At 32.3% G+C, this 20,421-nt stretch overlaps 2 protein-coding genes across 7 annotated transcripts in view; one reads left to right on the top strand and one right to left on the bottom strand.

Moving 5' to 3' along the window:
* Positions 1 to 14,064, top strand: part of LOC140047290 (spectrin alpha chain, non-erythrocytic 1-like) — a 38,883-nt gene extending 24,819 nt beyond the window's left edge. For 2 of the 6 annotated variants that reach the window (XM_072092214.1, XM_072092212.1), the window contains 21 exons: positions 1,069 to 1,253; positions 1,495 to 1,599; positions 1,723 to 1,832; positions 1,990 to 2,088; positions 2,332 to 2,452; positions 2,623 to 2,976; positions 3,109 to 3,268; positions 3,414 to 3,627; positions 4,071 to 4,143; positions 5,386 to 5,463; positions 6,956 to 7,072; positions 7,199 to 7,314; positions 7,461 to 7,637; positions 8,309 to 8,326; positions 10,212 to 10,266; positions 10,475 to 10,569; positions 10,679 to 10,780; positions 11,304 to 11,357; positions 11,648 to 11,794; positions 12,082 to 12,229; positions 12,589 to 14,064. In XM_072092214.1, coding sequence (XP_071948315.1) covers positions 1,069 to 1,253; positions 1,495 to 1,599; positions 1,723 to 1,832; positions 1,990 to 2,088; positions 2,332 to 2,452; positions 2,623 to 2,976; positions 3,109 to 3,268; positions 3,414 to 3,627; positions 4,071 to 4,143; positions 5,386 to 5,463; positions 6,956 to 7,072; positions 7,199 to 7,314; positions 7,461 to 7,637; positions 8,309 to 8,326; positions 10,212 to 10,266; positions 10,475 to 10,569; positions 10,679 to 10,780; positions 11,304 to 11,357; positions 11,648 to 11,794; positions 12,082 to 12,229; positions 12,589 to 12,732 — 2,672 coding nt within the window. In that variant the 3' untranslated portion in view covers positions 12,733 to 14,064. The remainder of the gene's footprint in view (positions 1 to 1,068; positions 1,254 to 1,494; positions 1,600 to 1,722; positions 1,833 to 1,989; positions 2,089 to 2,331; positions 2,453 to 2,622; positions 2,977 to 3,108; positions 3,269 to 3,413; positions 3,628 to 4,070; positions 4,144 to 5,385; positions 5,464 to 6,955; positions 7,073 to 7,198; positions 7,315 to 7,460; positions 7,638 to 8,308; positions 8,327 to 10,211; positions 10,267 to 10,474; positions 10,570 to 10,678; positions 10,781 to 11,303; positions 11,358 to 11,647; positions 11,795 to 12,081; positions 12,230 to 12,588) is intronic. The other 4 variants (XM_072092217.1, XM_072092216.1, XM_072092215.1 and 1 more) reach the window with 3 other exon arrangements.
* An 85-nt stretch (positions 14,065 to 14,149) lies between these two features.
* On the bottom strand, positions 14,150 to 20,278 carry LOC140047775 (NMDA receptor synaptonuclear signaling and neuronal migration factor-like). The gene is made up of 10 exons (XM_072092810.1): positions 19,926 to 20,278; positions 18,991 to 19,058; positions 18,773 to 18,868; positions 18,221 to 18,339; positions 18,019 to 18,099; positions 17,762 to 17,795; positions 17,399 to 17,555; positions 16,942 to 17,044; positions 16,701 to 16,776; positions 14,150 to 16,504 (listed from the first exon to the last, which is right to left on the bottom strand). Exons 1-10 carry the CDS (start codon positions 20,246 to 20,248, stop codon positions 16,389 to 16,391), a joined length of 1,173 nt encoding a protein of 390 aa, XP_071948911.1. The 5' UTR covers positions 20,249 to 20,278; the 3' UTR covers positions 14,150 to 16,388.
* Positions 20,279 to 20,421: the final 143 nt, after the last annotated feature.

The raw sequence follows: 20,421 nt of genomic DNA, 5'->3' as shown, positions 1-20,421 counted from the left end.
TTTTTTTTTTTTTTATTCAGTATATTACACAGAGGCGCCTTACAAGATGGAACCATCTTAGCTTCAAGGCGCCTCAGATTAACAAATACAACATTTTAAAACAACTAACAGAAACATCAATTAAATCTTCCAGAATTAACAAGAAATTGTTGTACATAATAAAATAATAAAGCATTTTCACAATTCGAAAGAAGATCGGAACCAAAAATAAAAATTTCACTTAAAAATGTAAAATTAAATGTTAAAGAAAAATCCTTGGCTAAGATATCCTCAATAATTGAGTTAGCGCTTACAAGTAGAATATCTCTTTGTGTATTATAATTAGGGCAGTAACATAAGAAATGAAGCGGATTCTCAACATTAAAGCCACAAGTACAATTTGGATTGTCCCGAAGTCCATGTAAGAATAAATGCGAATTGAGACAGCTGAAACCAAGTCGGATTCTAGTGTGAATTTGGTTAATCTTCTTATCACCTGTATCATAATAAGAACGTTTTTTTGTTTCAAACAAATTGGATTTCAGTAGCAATTTTTTAAACTCAACAAGAAATGAGGAATTTTTTATTTCATTATTTAACTCATTCCAATGTGTTATAATAGATGGGACAAAAGATAAACGATATGATGTGGTCTTACAAAATGGAATTATTATATTTCGGATGTTACGCAAGTTATAAACTTCAATATTGTCAGAAAAATTAAATAAGGAGTAAAGATACACCGGTGTTAACTTATGAATAATTTTAAAAAACAGTATTAGGTTAAGAAATTGTCTACGTTTTTCCAATGATAACCAGCCTAATTCTTGTCTTAATGCATTATGACTTGTATGTTTCCACGCACCAGTACATATTCTATATGCCTATATATGGTAGTGATATGACATCATGTCCATATATGGGCACATCACATTTTTTTTTATAGTGTAGACAGAGCTTTAAAACAGGCAAGGTCTAGTTTTAGCACATGTTAAGGATTATTTGCGGATTTTAAACTTAGAAAGAGATGTAATTGGATTTAGAGACAACTGAAGCGTTAACTAATTTTACCTTATGGGTTCTTTGCAGGATTGATTGATGACAACCAGTGTGCTGGTACAGAGGATGCTGTCAGTGCTCGAATCAAGAGTCTTGGTGACCAGTGGGTCTACCTGACAGAGAAATCTTCTCAGAAGACCCTGAAGTTGAAGGAGGCCAACCGTCAACAGAATTTTAACATCAGTGTGAAGGACATTGAATACTGGCTTACTGATGTAAGGACAAAAGGATTCACTTGAAACTATATTGATAAAACTTACAGTCTTCTGGAATCAATTTCCTTATCCATTAGGCAATGCATTCAAAGGCATTTTTTTTACTATGTTAGCGGCATTCCATGCTTCTAAGGGTCTTTTATACAGTTGTGAATACACAGCATAGATTTGCACTATACTAAATTGCCTTGTCCAATGATAATCTGAAAATGTATGTTTTGTTCTCTTTTTAATATTTTAGTGCGAGACTGCCCTTGCGTCTGAAGATTTTGGACGTGACTTGGCCTCCGTGCAGAACCTTCTCCAGAAGCAACAGCTATTGGAGGATGATATTGCTGCCCATGAGGTACGATAATGGTGTCTGTGTACAATTGTTTCTTCTTACTCAATACATTCTTCATCTGCTCCATCCAATCTCCTCTTTTTTTTAGTCCTGCTTCTAACCTTTCTGCACTATCCTTTTGTGTAGGGACGAATTAAAGAGTTGAATGACCAAGCCAATGCCTTTATAGATGCTGGACACTTTGATTCAGATGCCATCAAAGAGAAGAGAGATAGCATCAATGACAGATATGACAAGTAAGTATTTCTGAAAGAAACACTTTTTCTTATACGTCTTCTTAAAAACTTTCATTTTGTATTTTATTCTCAAAGTATTGTGTTTTATCTAACATGAATCTTTAAACTAAGGTAATTGAAGTTTTTTTTAGTGTATGTAATCCCTGTTTTTTTTCAGTGTGAAGATATTGTCTGGAGAACGCCGTATCAAGCTGAACGAATCGCAGAGAATTCAACAGTTCTACCGCGACATTGATGATGAAGAATCATGGATTAAGTGAGTTATTATATTTTTTTTCATTTTTCGCAGAGGTGAAATATTTTCTAAAGTTCTCATTTTTCTTCAGGGAGAAGAAGCTTTTGACAAGCTCCGATGATTTTGTTCATTTTTATATATTTGATTAATATCTATATTTTTTACTTATTTGTGTTGTACATTTCTGGTGTCCATAATTAAAATGTTGTCAAAAAATTCTTTCCCAGAGGTGAAATATTTTCTAAAGTTCTCATTTTTCTTCAGGGAGAAGAAGCTTTTGACAAGCTCCGATGATTATGGACGTGATCTCACTGGTGTGCAGAATCTGCGAAAGAAACACAAGCGGTTGGAAGCAGAGATCAACAGTCATGAGCAATCAATACAGGTATGTTGGAAGTCAAACCTGATGTCACGGGTCAGGGGTCAGGGTTTGATGGTTTTACTGTTGGCACAGGTTGCCAATTTTGAATTTCAGAACTATTTTTAATTACATTTATGAGAAAAAAACATTTGAGTTTATATTCAATATTCACTTAGTATTTGTCCAATTTACAGGTTGTGTCAGAATCTGGTCACCTACTTATTCAAGAGGTCACTGCCGCACCAGAACAAGTCCAGCAGCGTCTGGATCAACTGGACACCAACTGGAACGAGCTGAGAACTCTTGCTGCTGACCGTGAGCATTATCTGGATGATTCCTTGGCATTCCAGAACTTCTGTGCCAACGTGGAAGAGGAAGAAGCTTGGGTGAATGAGAAGCAGAGTCTGATGAACAGTGATGATTATGGAGATACTCTGGCAGCTGTCCAAGGGTTGTTGAAGAAGTACAAGGCCTTTGAAACGGATCTTGGCGTTCATCGTGAGCGAGTAGCTGACATCCAAAATGTTGGAGATGAACTGATGAAAGCGGTATGTAATAATCTTTAATAAACAATAATTATAAAGATTTAAATTATATTGTTCAGATAACTGTCCTTGATTTAATGTAAAAGTATTCAAAGACAGATAATGTAAAAGTTTACTTTTGATCATTTTTTACAGGAGAACTTCAACTCCGAAGCCATTGGACAGCGTTCTGAGTCACTAAATGCCAAGCTTGCTGCCTTGGAGCAGGCTGCTCTTCTCCGTCGGTCACGCCTGGATGACACTTCTGCTTTCCTTCAGTTCTACTGGAAGGCTGATGTAGTCGAATCTTGGATCGGTAAGAGATAATATCTTTTTAATTTTAACAATGATTTATGTGACTGGAAGATCACAGATGGCTCTAGAAGAAATTGCCTTCTAATATTTATATATAATTATATTTTTGTACTTAAATATGTAAAATAATTTGTGATTGATTATAGCTGATAAGGAGAACATGGCTAACTCTGATGACTATGGTAGAGATTTGTCCTCTGTCCAGACACTCTTGACGAAACAAGAGACATTTGACGTTGGTCTGCAAGCCTTTGAGAAGGAAGGCATCACAACGATCACCAAACTGAAAGATCAGCTTGTGGAAGCTGAGCATGACCAGACTCCTGCTATCCAGCGCAGACATGCAATGTTAATGCAGAGGTTAGTAAAGACAAAAACAAGTGATGTGCCCATATATGGACATGATGATGTCATATCACTACCATATTTAAGCATATCACTACCATATTGGGGCACATCACACTTTCTTTGTCAAACTAGTTTGATAGTGTACACAGAGCTTAAGAGAATCCATGGAAGGATTGTATAAAACAAAATGTTATTTTTCAATTGAACATTTAAACAAGCTTTTCCTTCTGAGCAAACGTCTTTTATTTTCAAGGCTTCTGACTTTATGCTGTCAAGACTGCAGACAACAAGTTTAAGAATTGATTTTCATAAAACCACAAAACCTTTCTCTTTGGTCTGAATGAATTGAGTTTGGACAGCATAATATTTTATATTTAATTGTTTACACTAAAAGACTTAAATCTTTATATTTAAATTTAAAATGTATTTGAATAATTTCTAACAATTTTTTAAAGGTGGGAGAAACTTCTGGCAGATTCAAAGGCTCGTCGGCAGAGACTGCTGAGAGCACAGGAACAATATCGTGAGGTAAACACAATCTTTCTTTACTATAACATTCTTGTAACCATGTAGAACATTCACATACAAAATAATTTATTTCCTTAGATAATTTGTATTGCACAAATTGTATTCTTAATATAATAAACACTGTATTATCCAAATATATATATTAGTTTCTCTAATATAGTATATATATCTTTTCACTACAGTATTTAATTAAATTTTATTTACCATGTTAGAAAATGTGCACTTTTTGTTCAATTACAGCTATCAACTTTTATTCGTACCAAAATAAAAAAAATTTTTATAATTATTTTGAAAAGATCAAGCTTACTGTACTCTTCAAAGTGGAGAAAAGCTATAATTTGTTATTTATTTGATAAAACTGTTTCATATTGAAATAAATAAAAAAAAAGTAACCTCCAGTTGAATGCCATTTTGTCGGTGTATCTGAAAGGGTATTTGATTTGAGGTGAATAAATTTGACACTTTTTGGTTTAGAAAAAATGTATTTTTTTGTTTATATTATGAAAAACTAAAGTTGATATTTGTAAATGAACTATTAGAACACTTAAAGCTCTGTCTACACTATCAAACTTTATGTGTGAAAAAAAATGTTATGTGCCCATATATAGACATGATGATGTCATATCACTACCATATATAAGCATATCAATACCATATATGGGCACATCACACTTTTTTGTAGACAGAGCTTTACATTAGAAAAAAACCTGTCAACATGATAAAGAATGTACATGTTGAATGTTAAAAGCAAATAGTAAACTGGAATGACAGCTAAGTAGTTTCTTGCAGTTCATAAAAAATCAGATGTTTATGCAAATATTATTAAAATTAACTGTTAGATTCAGTGCACCTAATATTTAAATTGTTACCATTGTTTCATAGTTCAGTTAAAAAATTACCTTTTTTTACTTTAATTTTAAAAATAATCTTTGGAAAAAAGAGCTTTATGATTTAGTAATGTGATTAGAGTAATTAAACATGTCTACTCTATTTAGCAAGCATAAACAATTTTTGACATGACCTCTGTAACTATGGTAACAAACTATATACATTTATGCAAATGCACTATTGTTTGAATTATGGTAGTTAGCTCATGCATATTCATGAATATCAATATCATCTAATACATAATTCATTAGCATTTCTTGTTTTGTTGTTAGATCATTGTGATACATGATAGTTATTACAATCTCACACATTTTTCTTTTCTTTTTTTTTTCTCAATTCATCATTTTTGTTCAGCGATTTAAACCAAAAAATGTCAAGGATAACAAGTTTTTGTCGTCTGTCTTCTTCTCAATTGCCAAATCAGATTTCCCCGTAAGACGAAATTGAAATGGCAATTGAGTAGATATTGATCTTGTTGAATTGTGATGTTTTCCCCAACCATTATTCATAAGATAAAAACAATTGCAACTAAAAGATTGGATGTTTTTATTCTTGGGTGGTGTCTTCAATTTAGGGAACATTTTGGTAAAATTAGTGCTTTTAATTATAAAGGCTGAATTTGATGTTTAGTGACAGATTGTGGCGAGGAACGAGTTAGCTCCGGGAAGATTCGATCAAATGCTTTTTTGTGGGTTTGACCCAATATACCTGGTTTGCCCCACTTTTCCAACAATGCATTCATAATTTAGTTTCATTGTTTTATCTGTGAATGGTCTGTTTTTAAGTATTTTAACAGCGTATTCAACCCTATCGTTAACTTAGCTTTTAATAACACTTGTATTAAAGCGCAATTATTATAATTATTTGTAATTCTAGTCAAGTGTTTGTTCAAGAATTTGTAAATAACCATAATGGTAGCTTGTCTGTGATTGGTATTTAATTGTTTTTATAACTTTTTGATAAAAGTGAAGATTGTATAGTACAGTATTTCAGTTATAAAGAATGTATGCTGTCATGTTTGCTTTAACTGGTTAATTTAACTGGTCCTAAAGTTAACTGGTTAACTGTTTTACTTTTCTACCATTTCAATAAATTATTTCTAATTCTGTATGCCTAGATACTTTATTTGAGCCCGTTGTACTGTATATACAGTATTTCTATTCCAGACGTTTTGTTCTTGAAACTAATGGATTGTATAATCTGTTTCTACTTTTCAGTGATAACTATGCTTCTTCTTCTTCAGCATATGTCAACTTTATATACCACTGTTTTCTATTAACTTACTATATTAGTGCAAGTCCTTTACTGTTTAGCATCTCATATATATCTATTACCAATCTGTTTGTGTCGTCTCATTTTTTCAACCCTAGAATCTGATTTTCTCATATGCTCGAAATGGTTCCAAACTTTACCTGATTTCTTATCTACAATTGATCAAGGATTGCTTAATACTACTATTATATACAGTTTTCTAATGCATTTTGCTTTTACTATAGGCCTGTGGACATACTCTGCTATATGCATACTTTAGTTACCTACAATTTCCTATGTTGACTATGCACTAATGAATGAATACTCATCTTCTATTAAAAGTCTAGATAATGACAGTAAAAATGTTTGCAAGCTCAAAGTACCTCTATCTTGATATCTATATTACAGTATAAATATTATTGACAATGTTGCTTATATTTATTATTAGTAAAGCATTTGATGAGAGCTATTCTTTGTGCCTGAGTTCTTCAAATCCACTTAAAAACTACTCTACTGTAGCATGTATACTACTAAATGTGTATCTTTAGTATTCCTAAACAGAGCCCATCCCAAATATTACTATACAGTCCTCTTCCAAATGTTCAAGCATGTCTGGATATTGTAATTATTGTGTGTATTTTAGTATTAATTTTTACATATTATGCTTATTTAGGTTGAAGATCTGTTCCTGTTGTTTGCCAAGAAAGCCTCAGCCTTCAACAGCTGGTTTGAGAACGCTGAGGAGGATCTGACCGATCCAGTAACTTGTAACTCAGTTGAAGAGATAAAGGTGAGAAGATGACTTTTGACATCAGAGAGTCAAAGGTTATTTTATGTCTTTTTTGACACATCAAATCACCCAACGAGAACTTTGGAAGATAATTTATTAAATAATTGTTTGATTTTTTTTTAACAGGCTTTGAAAGAGGCACATGATGCTTTTACAACTTCGTTGAGCAGTGCTCAAACTGATCTGAAGCAATTGGCTGCCCTTGATAAGCAGATCAAGAGCTTTCATGTTACTACTAACCCGTAAGTATTCTAGGTTGTTACTGTAGTATTTTCTATATGTGTTTTCAAATATAAATATATATATTTATTTAATTAAGAATATTGCTGCAATACACTCTTAAAAACTAAAATATGTAACGCTGACATCCTTTTTTTTATCTCTCCAGATACACCTGGTTCACCATGGAGGCCCTTGAAGACACCTGGCGTAACCTTCAGAAGATCATCAAAGAGCGTGAAGTTGATCTCAACAAAGAACTCATCAGACAGGAAGAGAATGATAAATTGCGTAAACAGTTTGCACAGCTTGCGAACACCTTCCACCAGTGGCTTACAGAGACAAGGTATGTACACCGCTACCGTTGATATCATATCATACCGTATATTAATAATTATGTCCATTTGTATAGCGCAATTCATCATCATTGCTCATGGTGTTATGGACTTAGATTATACATGTTTTTTTGTTATTATTTATACTGGGCGGCCTCTTCAGTCAAAGACTGGTCTCTCAGAGGGCCCAGTTATGATCAGTGGCTGTGATGTTATAATATTCAAAATGTTAGTAACGTAAGCAACATAAAGCCATTCCTCAAGAAATTAAGCCATTCCCCAAGACTTCTTTGACAGACTTCCTATGACAACAAGTACAAGAAAACAATTGTTGAAATGAATGTATTTGGTACAAAACAGGAAGTACTGTTTGTATTTTTTCGATAAATTATATAATTTTTCCATCCTAATCTGTTTTTATATTCTATCTTTACCTCTAAAATATCTCCAGATTTTGATTTTAAATTATTAATTTTTATCAGTCTAATTAATCTCAATTTCATATTAATTTTATTATAATTTTCTTAATAGATATTTTTTATACTTTATATCAATTTTTATTTACTCAAATGTATTTTTCTTTTTCTTACTTCTATCCTTTCTTCGTTATTGTAATTTTCTTTGCGTGGTACCATTTGCTGATGCTCAATCTGCGACCGACATGTGTCGTTCACGGTTCCAGAGCCTTCGTGGCCGGAGGGTTAATATTGTTTTTTATTCGCCTTTTGCACGGGTTGAAAACAAATTGTAGATTTGCATGTTCTAAAAAGAATTGATATTTTGCAGGCTAATTTTAAGCAATACAAACAGCTAACATAAAAGACTAATGTTTCTAATATTAGGCTCTCAATGTATTTGAAGGTTATTAGTGTTTGCTGATAAGAAAAGGTATCGTAGGCCCAACCATTCTCAATTTAGGGGTGAGATTTGGCTCCCATGATTCAGTGTATAGAGTTGACTTGAAGCATGCAATGGTGGATCAAAATTATCATTTTTCTTGATCAGCAATTTATAATATAATATTTAAATAAAGTGTGAAAATGCATAGCATTTACATACAGGTGTTAGCTAGATCAAATAATTTGCATGTACTGGGCAGTTAGAAATTAGTGACAAAAACATTTACATGTTTTGTACTTGGAAGCTAGCACCAAATTGGTTAATTTCATGACCCCTTCTTTTAAATTTAGTGCGGTGACAAAAGAAGTGAATTAAATATTATGTAATTGCAAGTGTTTCTATTTTATATAGCCTAAATTTGATAACTTTGAGGTTCCGTTTAAATGGTTGTATGTTTGATAAAATACGTGTTAGTAACGGTAATGTTTTATCTGCCTGTAAAAGGTATTTAGTAACCCAATGCAAATTCCTGCTATCAACAACATACATGTTGCCTTACAGAATTATTAACAAAACCCAACATATTTCCATTTATGAGTAACATCACTAATTGTGTGTAAAACATTGTTTTATAATTATGATTGATGTTGCTTATAATACACTTATTAACTTGTTTTCTTTCAGAATAAATATTTTAATAATAAATATTAATTACACACATGTTGTAGTTCTAGTAGCATGTTAAATAACCATGCTTTATAATGTAAAACTTTAACCAATATTGTTGTGAAGAACTAAAACATTATCTTCTAAAATGAGTAGCTAGATTATTATAACTTAAAACAGTCATTTAACAAGTTCACTACCATTATAGGTCCATGGTTATATTATGGATATAATGTTGGTTCACACCCAATTTTACATCAATCTTGGTTCACTCTTGAAGGCAATGGCATAAAGTTATGTTGAATCTCCACTCCACTTAAGTTCAAAGAACACATTGTCATTTGACCTACAGTATGTCAACTGACCTACAGTATGTCAACTGACCTACAGTATGTCAACTGACCTACAGTATGTCAACTGACCTACAGTATGTCAACTGACCTACAGTATGTCAACTGACCTACAGTATGTCAACTGATTGGGTTTACATGGTACAATTTTGACATACAAAAGTGTCAGTAGTACAGGTAGTACTGTAGTAGTACAAATAGGAAAATGTAGACCATAAGATATTTTGGGATAGAACCATTTTGCTGTGAAAAAGCATGGCAGCCAACATGTTAATCTTAAAACTAAAATAACTTGTTTAATGGGCTTCACATTATAAAAGCATGTAAAACAGCAAAATGTTGTAGAGTAGATTATAAAATAGATAAAGTCCTATTCACATATATGTTTTACAGAGTTCTCCCTTCAATTGTTTCCACTGTTGTGAAGGAGGCTACCTGCATGATCATATGGTATATAGATATGCCTAAAGATTATTTAGTTTACAAATTATTTATTATTAAAAGTTTGCTTGGTGGCAAAAGAACAATATAACATTTTAAAAAGATCTTGGTTTGGTGCATCCACTTATAAGAGAATTTTATTTTAAATATGGGCATCGGTTGAACAATTTTTTTTTTTTAATCTTAACCAAATCCCTGGGACCCAAACTAGTAGAAGAATACTGTAAGTCTAACATGATAACTTGCTTCTGAAAATAGTGACTAATTTGTACAAATTTTTTTTTTTAGAGCTGCCATGGTTGAGGAATCTGGTACATTGGAGACACAGCTTGAAGCACTCAAGGTAAGTTAATGTCTGGGGGGTTCAAAAATCTTATCAAGTATCACTTTGCCTTACCACATAAGTAATTAATAAGTGTAATTAATATGTCTTAACCATGCTTTAAATTGTAATATAAATAATTAAATTATACCCAACAGTTATGTACTATTATAAGACCTGAACATTAACAGACAGTTACATTTAATTGGATTGGATTTTTTTTTAATAGCAAAAACTTAATGATGTCCGTAACCAGAAGAGTCAACTTAAGAAGATTGAGGACTTAGGAGCGAAATTGGAGAAGAGGCTTATCCTAGATAATCGGTAATTATTCATGAATATTTAACTAATTAATAATTCATTTGCTTTGATTATTATACTGAATACTGACTTTATGAATGTAATTGAATGTTTTATACTTATCTTATTTCAGTTACACTGAACATTCAACCGTTGGGCTAGCCCAGCAGTGGGATCAGTTAGATCAACTTGGTATGCGAATGTCTCATAACCTGGAACAACAGATACAAGCCCGGTATGTCATTCAATTTTATGTATTATGTTGTACATACTAAAGATATAGTCCATTTAAAGTTATTGAATTACTCTACTCTTACTCTATAACTTTCAATTCCAACAAAAAACATAAATTTCTTTTACATGTACAGTGCATCCCCTCTGTTTGGACACATTATACAAACAAGGGAAAATGTAACAATATGACCAATCCCTAATAAGGGGACAATCAGTGGCTTAACGAAGAGGCCTGAGGCCCCTGGATTAGGAACCCTAACTGGCCCTCCAACCTTTTTCAAAATATTTTAATGCCTGTTTTTTCCTCTGGACACTGCTCGTAAGCTCCAGGTCCCCTGGGTTTAGCCATTAAGCGTTCATAGCTGTTGTGCAACTGGGGACAATTTGTAGTGGCCTGAAGATTACCCATTATTAGGTGCCTTGAGAATCTTTGGTGTTACTCTAGAAATCTTTACTATTGTTGCTGAAATTAAAAATAATTTGTATCAACTGAAATTAAATGAATATATTTATCTTTTCTTTAGTAACACAACTGGTGTAAGTGAAGACTCACTGAAGGAGTTCAGCATGATGTTCAAGTGAGTAATTTAAATTTTATTTTAAATGTAAAACAGAAATTCTGAAAAGAGCCTTTTATATCTTTACAATACTACCTTAATACATTATAACCAACTACACTTATCTTTAATAGTTATTCAATTCAATTTATTTCCACAATATTATAACATACATACAGTATAAAAAATGCAATAAAGTAATCATGTGGGGGGAGAGTCATATAAGTCAGAAAGACTTTAAGTTTGACCCACCCCAAGATATAACATTATACATGCTCTATTTCTATTATTTTTGTTATTTTATTTTATAGGCATTTCGACAAGGATAAGACTGGACGCCTTGACCATCACGAGTTCAAGTCCTGCCTGCGTTCCCTCGGTTATGACCTTCCGATGGTGGAAGAGGGTCAAGATGACCCAGAGTTCCAAGCTATTCTGGACAGTGTTGATCCAAACAGGTGATTAGATTGTACTTATTATATTGGTCTTAAGTTTTTTGGTAAGAATTTATCTAAGATCCTTACTTGTCTAAATAGGGGCGTATTTAATGGATCAAGAGGGACTTCGAATTGAAGTGTTGTATTTCATTTCAATTATTCATCTCAAAACAATAAACAAAACAATAAATACACAAACATTATAAATGTTATTATTATTATAAAACAGCCAGAACATGAGACAGTGTTTTAACTTATTGTTTGATATGTGGTAAACAAATATTTATCGATCATTTTTTATTTTCAAGGGATGGACAAGTATCGTTGCAAGAGTACATGGCGTTTATGATCAGCAGAGAAACGGAGAATGTACAATCCAAGGACGATATTGAGAAGGCGTTTAGTTTGTTGAGTGCCGAGGGTAAACCATACGTCATCAAACAAGAATTATATGCGGTAAATTTTATTTCTTTTGTTTATTTGGTTGGTTAGTGACTGCCAAGAGACTATTGTTATATTCAAATGGCCTTACGTCTAGGGGAAATTTATGTCAAACATAAAATTATACCCTTGCATGGTGCTTAAAACAAGATGCTTTTTACTTGTAAGCTTTGAAGTAATTACGTCCATTACATTTCTTGTGTATGTGAAAGTAGCACATTTACTCCTGAGACTTTTCTGTCGTATGGTTGAAGTAACGTCTTCACAGGCATGCTTACAAAAAAATCAAACTTCCGACTCATTTGAAAAGTCCCAGGAATTATATTATAATGACTGAGATAACCATAATTATTATATTTACAATTTGTTTACAGAATCTACCAACGGATCTCGCAAATTACTGTATCAACAGTATGCCTGCGTACTGTGACAGCAAGGGGCGTGAAGTACCCAACGCTTTCGACTACGTACGCTACACTCAAGACGTGTTCCAGCACACTGCACCAGCATCCACTTAACCACGCTTTCAACCCCGAGTCATTTCAAGAGTTCATTGCACTTTGACATCAATTTAATAAACTTAACATAATATTATGATTAGTTTCTTTTTACGTTTACTTTGATTGAATTTAGCGTGTTTACGAGAGGTTTCACACATTTGTTTTTTCATCACAGATAAAATTATTATATTTAAAACAATTTGTTGTTAATAAATGTTAAATCATATTTTACATTATTGTAGTTTCAGATATGATACCTTGGAAAAAACAATCAGTCGAATAAATCTCAAATCAAATAAATTTCATTTTAATGAATTTAAATCTCATAAAATGAAATACATTATATATTAAAAGTGTTATAATCATTGTTGTGTGAAATTTAACAGTTAAAATTATTTGTTGTAATTGCGCCTTTAAATTGTGATTGTCGTGTGACACTATGCTCTTATTGGTTATTAGGGTAATTGTTATTGCTCTTGGTTGGTAACAGTCTCGCAAATATTCAAAATACTTTTAAAAAATGAAGTTATTATCTGTGGTAAATGTTTCTAATTGATTGAAATATAATATTTGTTGTCTTAAATAAATATCTGTAAAAATAATAATTATGGATTGTTGAAAATTGTTGAATGTAATATTTAGATTCAATCTTTCAATCATGCCTAATAACAGTAAAATATATCAATCCAAATGCAATGACATCACCTGAGATTTTTCAAGCCTATTTTCCATAAAGGATTGAACTGTAGAAGACATTACCTTCTCGCAACGAGTAATAAACCATTGGAACAGTTTACCAGCTGACGTTAATTCTGAGACCACTAACACCTTCAAGAATCGCATCGACACAATGTAGTTGATATGGGGTTAAAAGGCACTCGCCTAAACCTTCCCATTATAACTAAACTAATGAATGTGTATCAGTATATAGCTATTTTCATCCCTTATGGGGCAAATAACAAATGAGGTGGATTACATCAGCTTACAACAAAAAGTACAAATATCTCAAATCAAATAAGTAAAATGCTAAATCAAAATGATACCTGAATTTCCGGAAAAATTTATTACAAACTGTAATAGAATACAGTATTATATATTTGCATAACAAATAGTATAGAATAATATTAACAATGGTAATAATGATTTACTCATTCAGCCCACGCCAACACAGTTCCATTAACAATATATAGTACAGTATACATTGTTAATCTTTTAATGTAGTCCTTAGAAATTTGCTATGTCATCATAATTATGATATTTAGGTAGATATGATATTACATAAATCATTGTGTAGCTTTACGCTTGTTATTTGATCGGGGTAAAGTTAATAAATTAATGTGCACTAAAAAATGCGTCGTCTTTTATTTTATACCAGGTTTTTTTTAATTGTAGGTCTACGTCACGACTGAAGAAGTCTGTGCATGCGTATAGCACAATTGGCGCTGTGATAGCACTGATTCGGAAATAACGCTATATTTAGAATGTTTTAGTTTACATCGTAAGTTCACGGTGCTTTCGATGGTGTTTTGTGCGCTAAGAAAAAAAGAATATGATAAATGACACATGATAAAATATGGCCTATGATGTTTAATAAAGTGTGTAAAAACTGTATTAAAACGTGTGACGTAACAAACGTGACCAATAATGCGCTGTTTTTAATTTAAATGTCACTTTATTTTTATAGTGTTTTTATTCAGATCGATTCAATAAAAAAGAAAAAGTACCTATCGGTATTAGATGAAACCACAACTTTAGAAAAAACAATCATAGAGCCCACTTTGTTGACATCATTTTAGAATGATACGTCTACTTAAGGTGCGTAAAGTGTAACAATAAAAAAAAGTTAGAAAAAAGTAATAGCAAATGTTATGCAAATCATCGGGCTCATGTGTCTGGTGAATACCGACGTTTTCGTTTTTTTTTTTTTTTCCGAGCATGTGTTGTGTTAAACTATGGACGGAGCTACTATGACAGTTTGTGCCAAAACATCTGAATATTCAAAGAGATTTCAAGCTAAAATATCCATGAGTTACGTTAAGAATTTAATCAAGAAATTTTTTGTTTGAACGAGCTTTTTAGCAAGATAATCTTGGAGTTATTGTGAGACAAACAGCTAAAATGTCTTGGAGTTTCAGCAAGAAATAACTTATTTGAATGGGATTTTCAACAAGAATATCTTGGAGTTATTATGAGACATATGCTTACAGCTAAAATTGAAAAAAACCCGAGAGTTTCAGCTAGAAAGAAATGTCTTGAAGTTTTTATGAGATTTACCGCTAATGTCTTTACAATGAGAGTTCCAGCAAGAAATGTCTCTGAATTTGAAAGAGATTTTCAGCTAGAAAATCTTGGATTATATCATTGCATCTGGACGCATGGCTAACAGCTTTCGTAAGTTATATACATTTAATCAAATGAAATCTATTATTAGTTAATAGTCACGAATTAGTACCATTCACTCTTAGCAATTACTGCCTATTGTAGAATCTAAATACATCAGGCCATTTATCATTTATATTACTATTTTCTTATTGCCATTGGACGAAGCATGCAATATACATATATTTAGGACGAACGTCTGAATAGACTGCGTTTTTGTATGTAAAATAACATAATAAAAATAATTAATGGGAAACGTATCAATTAGTATATTATGTATTTGTCTGGCCATGATGGAAAACCTAAGTAATTTTAAACATAGTAACTAGGCGAATAAACAATTGTAAATTATATATTTCTGTTTCTTGTGATATATAGGCCTCTAAGCATCGCCGTCATTTAAATTTAACTGTTATTGTAGTAGAGGTCGATCTGTTGAAACCCCTTAAATAATATTACTAGATTACTAATACTATTACCTAATATCAACTGAACACATTACAAAAATGATAGAAAATGCATAGATTTATACAATCGCCCAGATAACAAATTATTAATACAAGGTTCACATGGAAATATGTCCAGTGAGATTCATTGACACCAGCTACAATAGTATTTGAGGTGAACCCTATTAAAGCTTGGTTCCCACTAGAACGTAACGCAAGGACGTAAACGCAACGCAAGCGTTTTAACCAATGACAAGCCAAGTTATAGACAGTTAGCAATCACAAGCGAATAAGCCATCACTTGTGATTGGTCAATTCACTTGCGTTGCGTTGCGTCCTTGTGTTGCGTCGCTAGTGGGAACCACGCTTAAGAGTGACGAGTTTAGATTAGTACGTTGTATTTAATAATGTTAACACCGAAGACACTCCTTATTGCATAGTTATAATCTTCTAATAATATAATCCTAAACATATGTATAATATTTATTTTTATACTGCATTATGATCACCGGTGGCTTATTAATAATTTATTTTCTGTAATTATCAAACGCTATATTAAGATATTGTGCATATTTTATTAACTAATTATTCCATCAATAAGGTACTGTGTGGTAAGTTTACCATTGAGGTACCTCCACAATGAAAGCATTTTAATCCTTGTTTGATATGCAAATTTTGTTTCGTAGATTTCACACCTTGTTGAAATATTGTACAGTATTGTTACATTTTTTTAAATATAGGCCTACGTATTTAAATTTTATTATAGGCTTTATCTTATACTTCTTAAATTGCACTAAGATTAAGTACTATATTCTCTTCTCTGGTTGCCGGCGTACGTCATCATTTTTATCAGTCGGTGTTTTCTTTGAATGTGTTAATTAATGAGTTATCGACTTTCGTATATCTCTGTAATTTCCAGTCTTTGTATTTTTCATGATTGAAGTAGATGTCGATCATTGCCTTTGCTGTAAAATGTGATAAATAAAAATTGTTTGATAAAGTTAGTTTTAGGCATATAGAATAGAGGAAATAAAATTCAATTTTGTCGGCAATGGCTCCTCGAATAACCACAAAATCCTGATAGTTTTAGCAGCGTTAGGGCGCATGCCTAACTGTATTTTTTTGTAGATTCTTTATCATTTAACAATTAATTTAAATTACCTTCTTCTGAAAGTTCTAGAGGAGATTTGAAGGTTACTTTATTCGGTTTCATCAGGGTACTGATGTCATCAAATAACTAAAAGAAAATGTAGATAATAATTAAAGATTAATTAATAAGATTTCTTTAATATGAATGGTACATCATATTGTTGGTTCTTTTTTTTTACATAACTAAGTTGATAATTTAATCTGAGTAATTTATAATGGTTACTGTGTGAGGCAGTATTTTTTTATAACTTACCTGCTGTCCATTTTCACTTCCCAGTATATTAGATCCCATTACGTGTACTATTGTATTATCAGGATTGACCTTTGACATCATATCACCCACCGACGTCCAAAACCTTTGAAATATAATCATGTGAAAAAATCGTATTGGTGAAATTCGGAAATCTAGAATGGGTTCTTACAAATGAAGAGATTTCTAGTCTTCCCTCAAATTATGATAAATATAATTTTAAAGTTTTCGTATTATGTAACAGAAATTACTGAAATTCAGCAAGGACGATTGATTTTCGGTTGGCTAACTTTAAAGTAAATTCAACGTTGATTGGGCTCCAAAACTTGTGAAACATGTCATCATCAACTTGTCAACGATACCATGAATAGACATTAACTTGACGCACGCGTACATCATCTGTACAATTATTATCAACATTTTAACGCGCGCGTATTACTGTGACGTCACAAATACTCACTGTCGTTGATCCTTTTCGCTTGGTTTCTTCAGCTTTACAGCAGTTAGAACCTTTCTTTTAACTACATATAAGAACCCTGGTCCACCTTGACAGTAGAGACATACCGACTGAGCCCTACATCCCTTCTTGTATTCGTTCAACTTTGACCTCATCCTATCTGTAATGTATAAGTAAAAAGAAAATAATAAAAGGGCATGCATTTTTATTCCTAGATGATTGTTACTAATTACTTTGATCGTGCAACATTGATTGGCGTCATTTGACGAAACATTTGTTGAAAACAATTAGGACTACATTTATATATTGGTAACATCGTAGGTAAATAAACAATTAATATATTATTAAAGATAAAGACATATTTACCAATTAGATCTTCAAATGTATCTTTCTCAAAATCCTGTAAATAAACATTTTAAAATAGGATATCACTGTAACCAAAGTCATAGATTGCAAATCCATTAACATCGAAATTTGTTTATTGTCGTTTTGAGACAATAAACTGTTTTTTTTTAACATCTAAAGAATTACAAAGATGTATGAAATATACAATTTATGTCAAAAATATCTTTCCACTTATTCGCCAGAAGTTACCAAAGAACATAATAATGATTGGTACTAACATATGCAATTGTTATAACATTTGGTTTATCAAGCACGGCATCGGCCAATAGTTCCGGTTTTCCAATCTTGGAAGATATAAACTAAAAATAGAAAAATACGAAAAAACATGTTGATTAATTCTTCATAATTTGACTAAATAACATAAAACCTGAATACTTTGGCAAAATATAAACAAATAAAGTAAACATGACAATTACTTACAACTATTCTAGCAGGTTCTGTGTCTAACATAAAGTTCTTTTCTAGTTGTTGATCTGCGTTCCATTTTAACTCAACTATTTCATCTTGAAAACAATGCAACTCGTGTTGTACCTGATCACCTAAAATGGGTAAAAACTTATATTAAGCTTCAGTATACTTTAGGCCAACTAAGACAACATTATACGTGCTGTCGTCGGAGCTGTCTGAGTTGAAACCTGACGAGACGAGATAGTGTCATGCGTAGTTTTTAGGTCGTCAGAAGAACTTTAAACATTAATTTTCTCCCGACGAGACCACTTGTACCAGGCATGGTTGTACGACGCTGGGGTTTTTAGTTTTTTTTTTTTTATAATCAGTGAGAATTAGTTGTAAATTTACTCGAGCGTTTTATACTGTTAGATTATACTCTTCTATTCAAATTTCTTACATATACAATTGTTTATTGCCAAGAATGCAGCCTCGTATAAAGTCGAATGGCCAGCTTGTCAATCTCCTTTTAGAAACTCCTACTTATGCATTATCATTTTGAGTAAACTCATATCTTGTACTTACTGATTTGAACTTCGGCTACCTTCTTTACTTCTACTTTCTTCTTATCCTTCCATGCCCGATCTCGGTCCTTCCTTTTCCCGCGTCTTTCTTCTAAAGCTATAACAGGAAAAATAAACATCTATTCTTCTTTTTGTTATACATGGTAAAATATGAAATACTTTTAATGATATGGTTTTAATACGATAGTGGCAACACTGAATACAATATTGTATCTTTACCTTTCTTTTTATCTTCTTCAGTTTTTTCTGCTGGTTTTTCTGACGTTGAAATATGGCGTCGATACCGCCTACAATAAAACAGAATTTCACTGAAATAAATTGTATTGAATACAATTTATACAAAATAAACAAGTTCTAAAATAGTGATTTTCCCAGATAGAGAATGAGACAGCATATCACTGTTCTAGTCCTTCCGTCGTAACTCCATGTATGATATTAGACCTCCTTTTGGAACGTATGCCTACAATTTCAGTTTTTCTCTTAACCCACCCCTCGTTTCCCTATAGACTGACCGGGTGGCACCGGGCATCATAACAATTAAACCACTTACTCGTCGTCTTGAGTTAGACCAAATTCTGCATCACTCATTTTTATCTTTTAATATGCTTTTTACCAGACTTGGTGTCATCTAGGCCTAATACAACAATACTCGACTGTTGGATGTTTTATATTAGTTTAAATGCGAATAAATTTATATAATTTTATTCATTTTTTTTAAATATATGCATTCATATATGCTTATATATAGTCTATAATAAACCATTGTGTTTTTGTTTTAATAAAGATAAACCTTAGCATTGGCCATTTCTAATAATAGGGTCTACTGTATAAGAAACGTTACTGAGGTGTATATGAATATTAACAAATACCACTTAGTTAGTGAGGTTGCCTAGACACAAGGTACTAGGCTTCTGTTTGTAAGGAATAACGTTCATAATGAATTATGAATTTCTATACATTTTTCGTGCGGAGAATTGTATTAGGATTAATTGAAACTACTCTTCAATTTTCAAACTAGATAGATTGTTGGTATCTGTTCAATCCTGTGTTGTAAACCAGCCAGTGGCTTGACTTTACAACACAATTATTCAACATAAAGGTTGCTTTATAGTAATTCGTATGAGTTTGTTTTGTAAATATAAAAGTAATGTTACCTTTGTATAACAACCGCCATTTCATTTTCTTTCTTCATCTGCCTTCTTTCCTGATGACCTCGATAAACTCTGTTAAGATAAAACTCAAAGTCAGTGCGAGTTCGAACCATACCCGTAGGCCTACACATCGCCGATTGCCGTTCTACGACGGCTGACGGCCGTTGAACGGAATTCTTCGGAACCATCGTAGATCGGTGTAAAGTTCCTTCAGTTGCCGATCGTTGAATACCAACCGGTATCGCCACTCTATTACGAACTGACGATACGGAGGAATTAGTTCGTGTTTGTAGAAATGAAGACATTTTAATATTCGAACTACTCATGACGAGCACGTATCGTGGTTAGGCGCTTACGAGTTTACTCCACAACTAGCCTTATACCTTGTTACATTTCACCAAAGAGTCTTTTTTTAAAAGTTACTTAGCAACGTTGTATCGGTTACCGATATAATATTGATTAGACACTCCACATAATTTGTATCTCGTGTGTAATATTG

The sequence above is a fragment of the Antedon mediterranea genome, chromosome 4, assembly GCF_964355755.1.
Source record: "Antedon mediterranea chromosome 4, ecAntMedi1.1, whole genome shotgun sequence".
Taxonomy (NCBI): domain Eukaryota; kingdom Metazoa; phylum Echinodermata; class Crinoidea; order Comatulida; family Antedonidae; genus Antedon; species Antedon mediterranea.
Note: the sequence above shows the minus strand (reverse complement) of the source record. Positions and strands in the feature narration are given on the sequence as shown.

Excerpts from the sequence above, each read along its gene's own strand:
- LOC140047775 (XM_072092810.1), bottom strand. The coding sequence starts at position 20,248 with ATGAGTAGTTCGAATATTAAAATGTCTTCATTTCTACAAACACGAACT. Across the intron at positions 17,796-18,018 it reads ATGTTATAACAATTGCATAT|GATTTTGAGAAAGATACATT; the intron begins GTTAGTACCAAT and ends GTTTATTTACAG. Across the intron at positions 17,045-17,398 it reads AGCGAAAAGGATCAACGACA|GTTTTGGACGTCGGTGGGTG; the intron begins GTGAGTATTTGT and ends TATATTTCAAAG.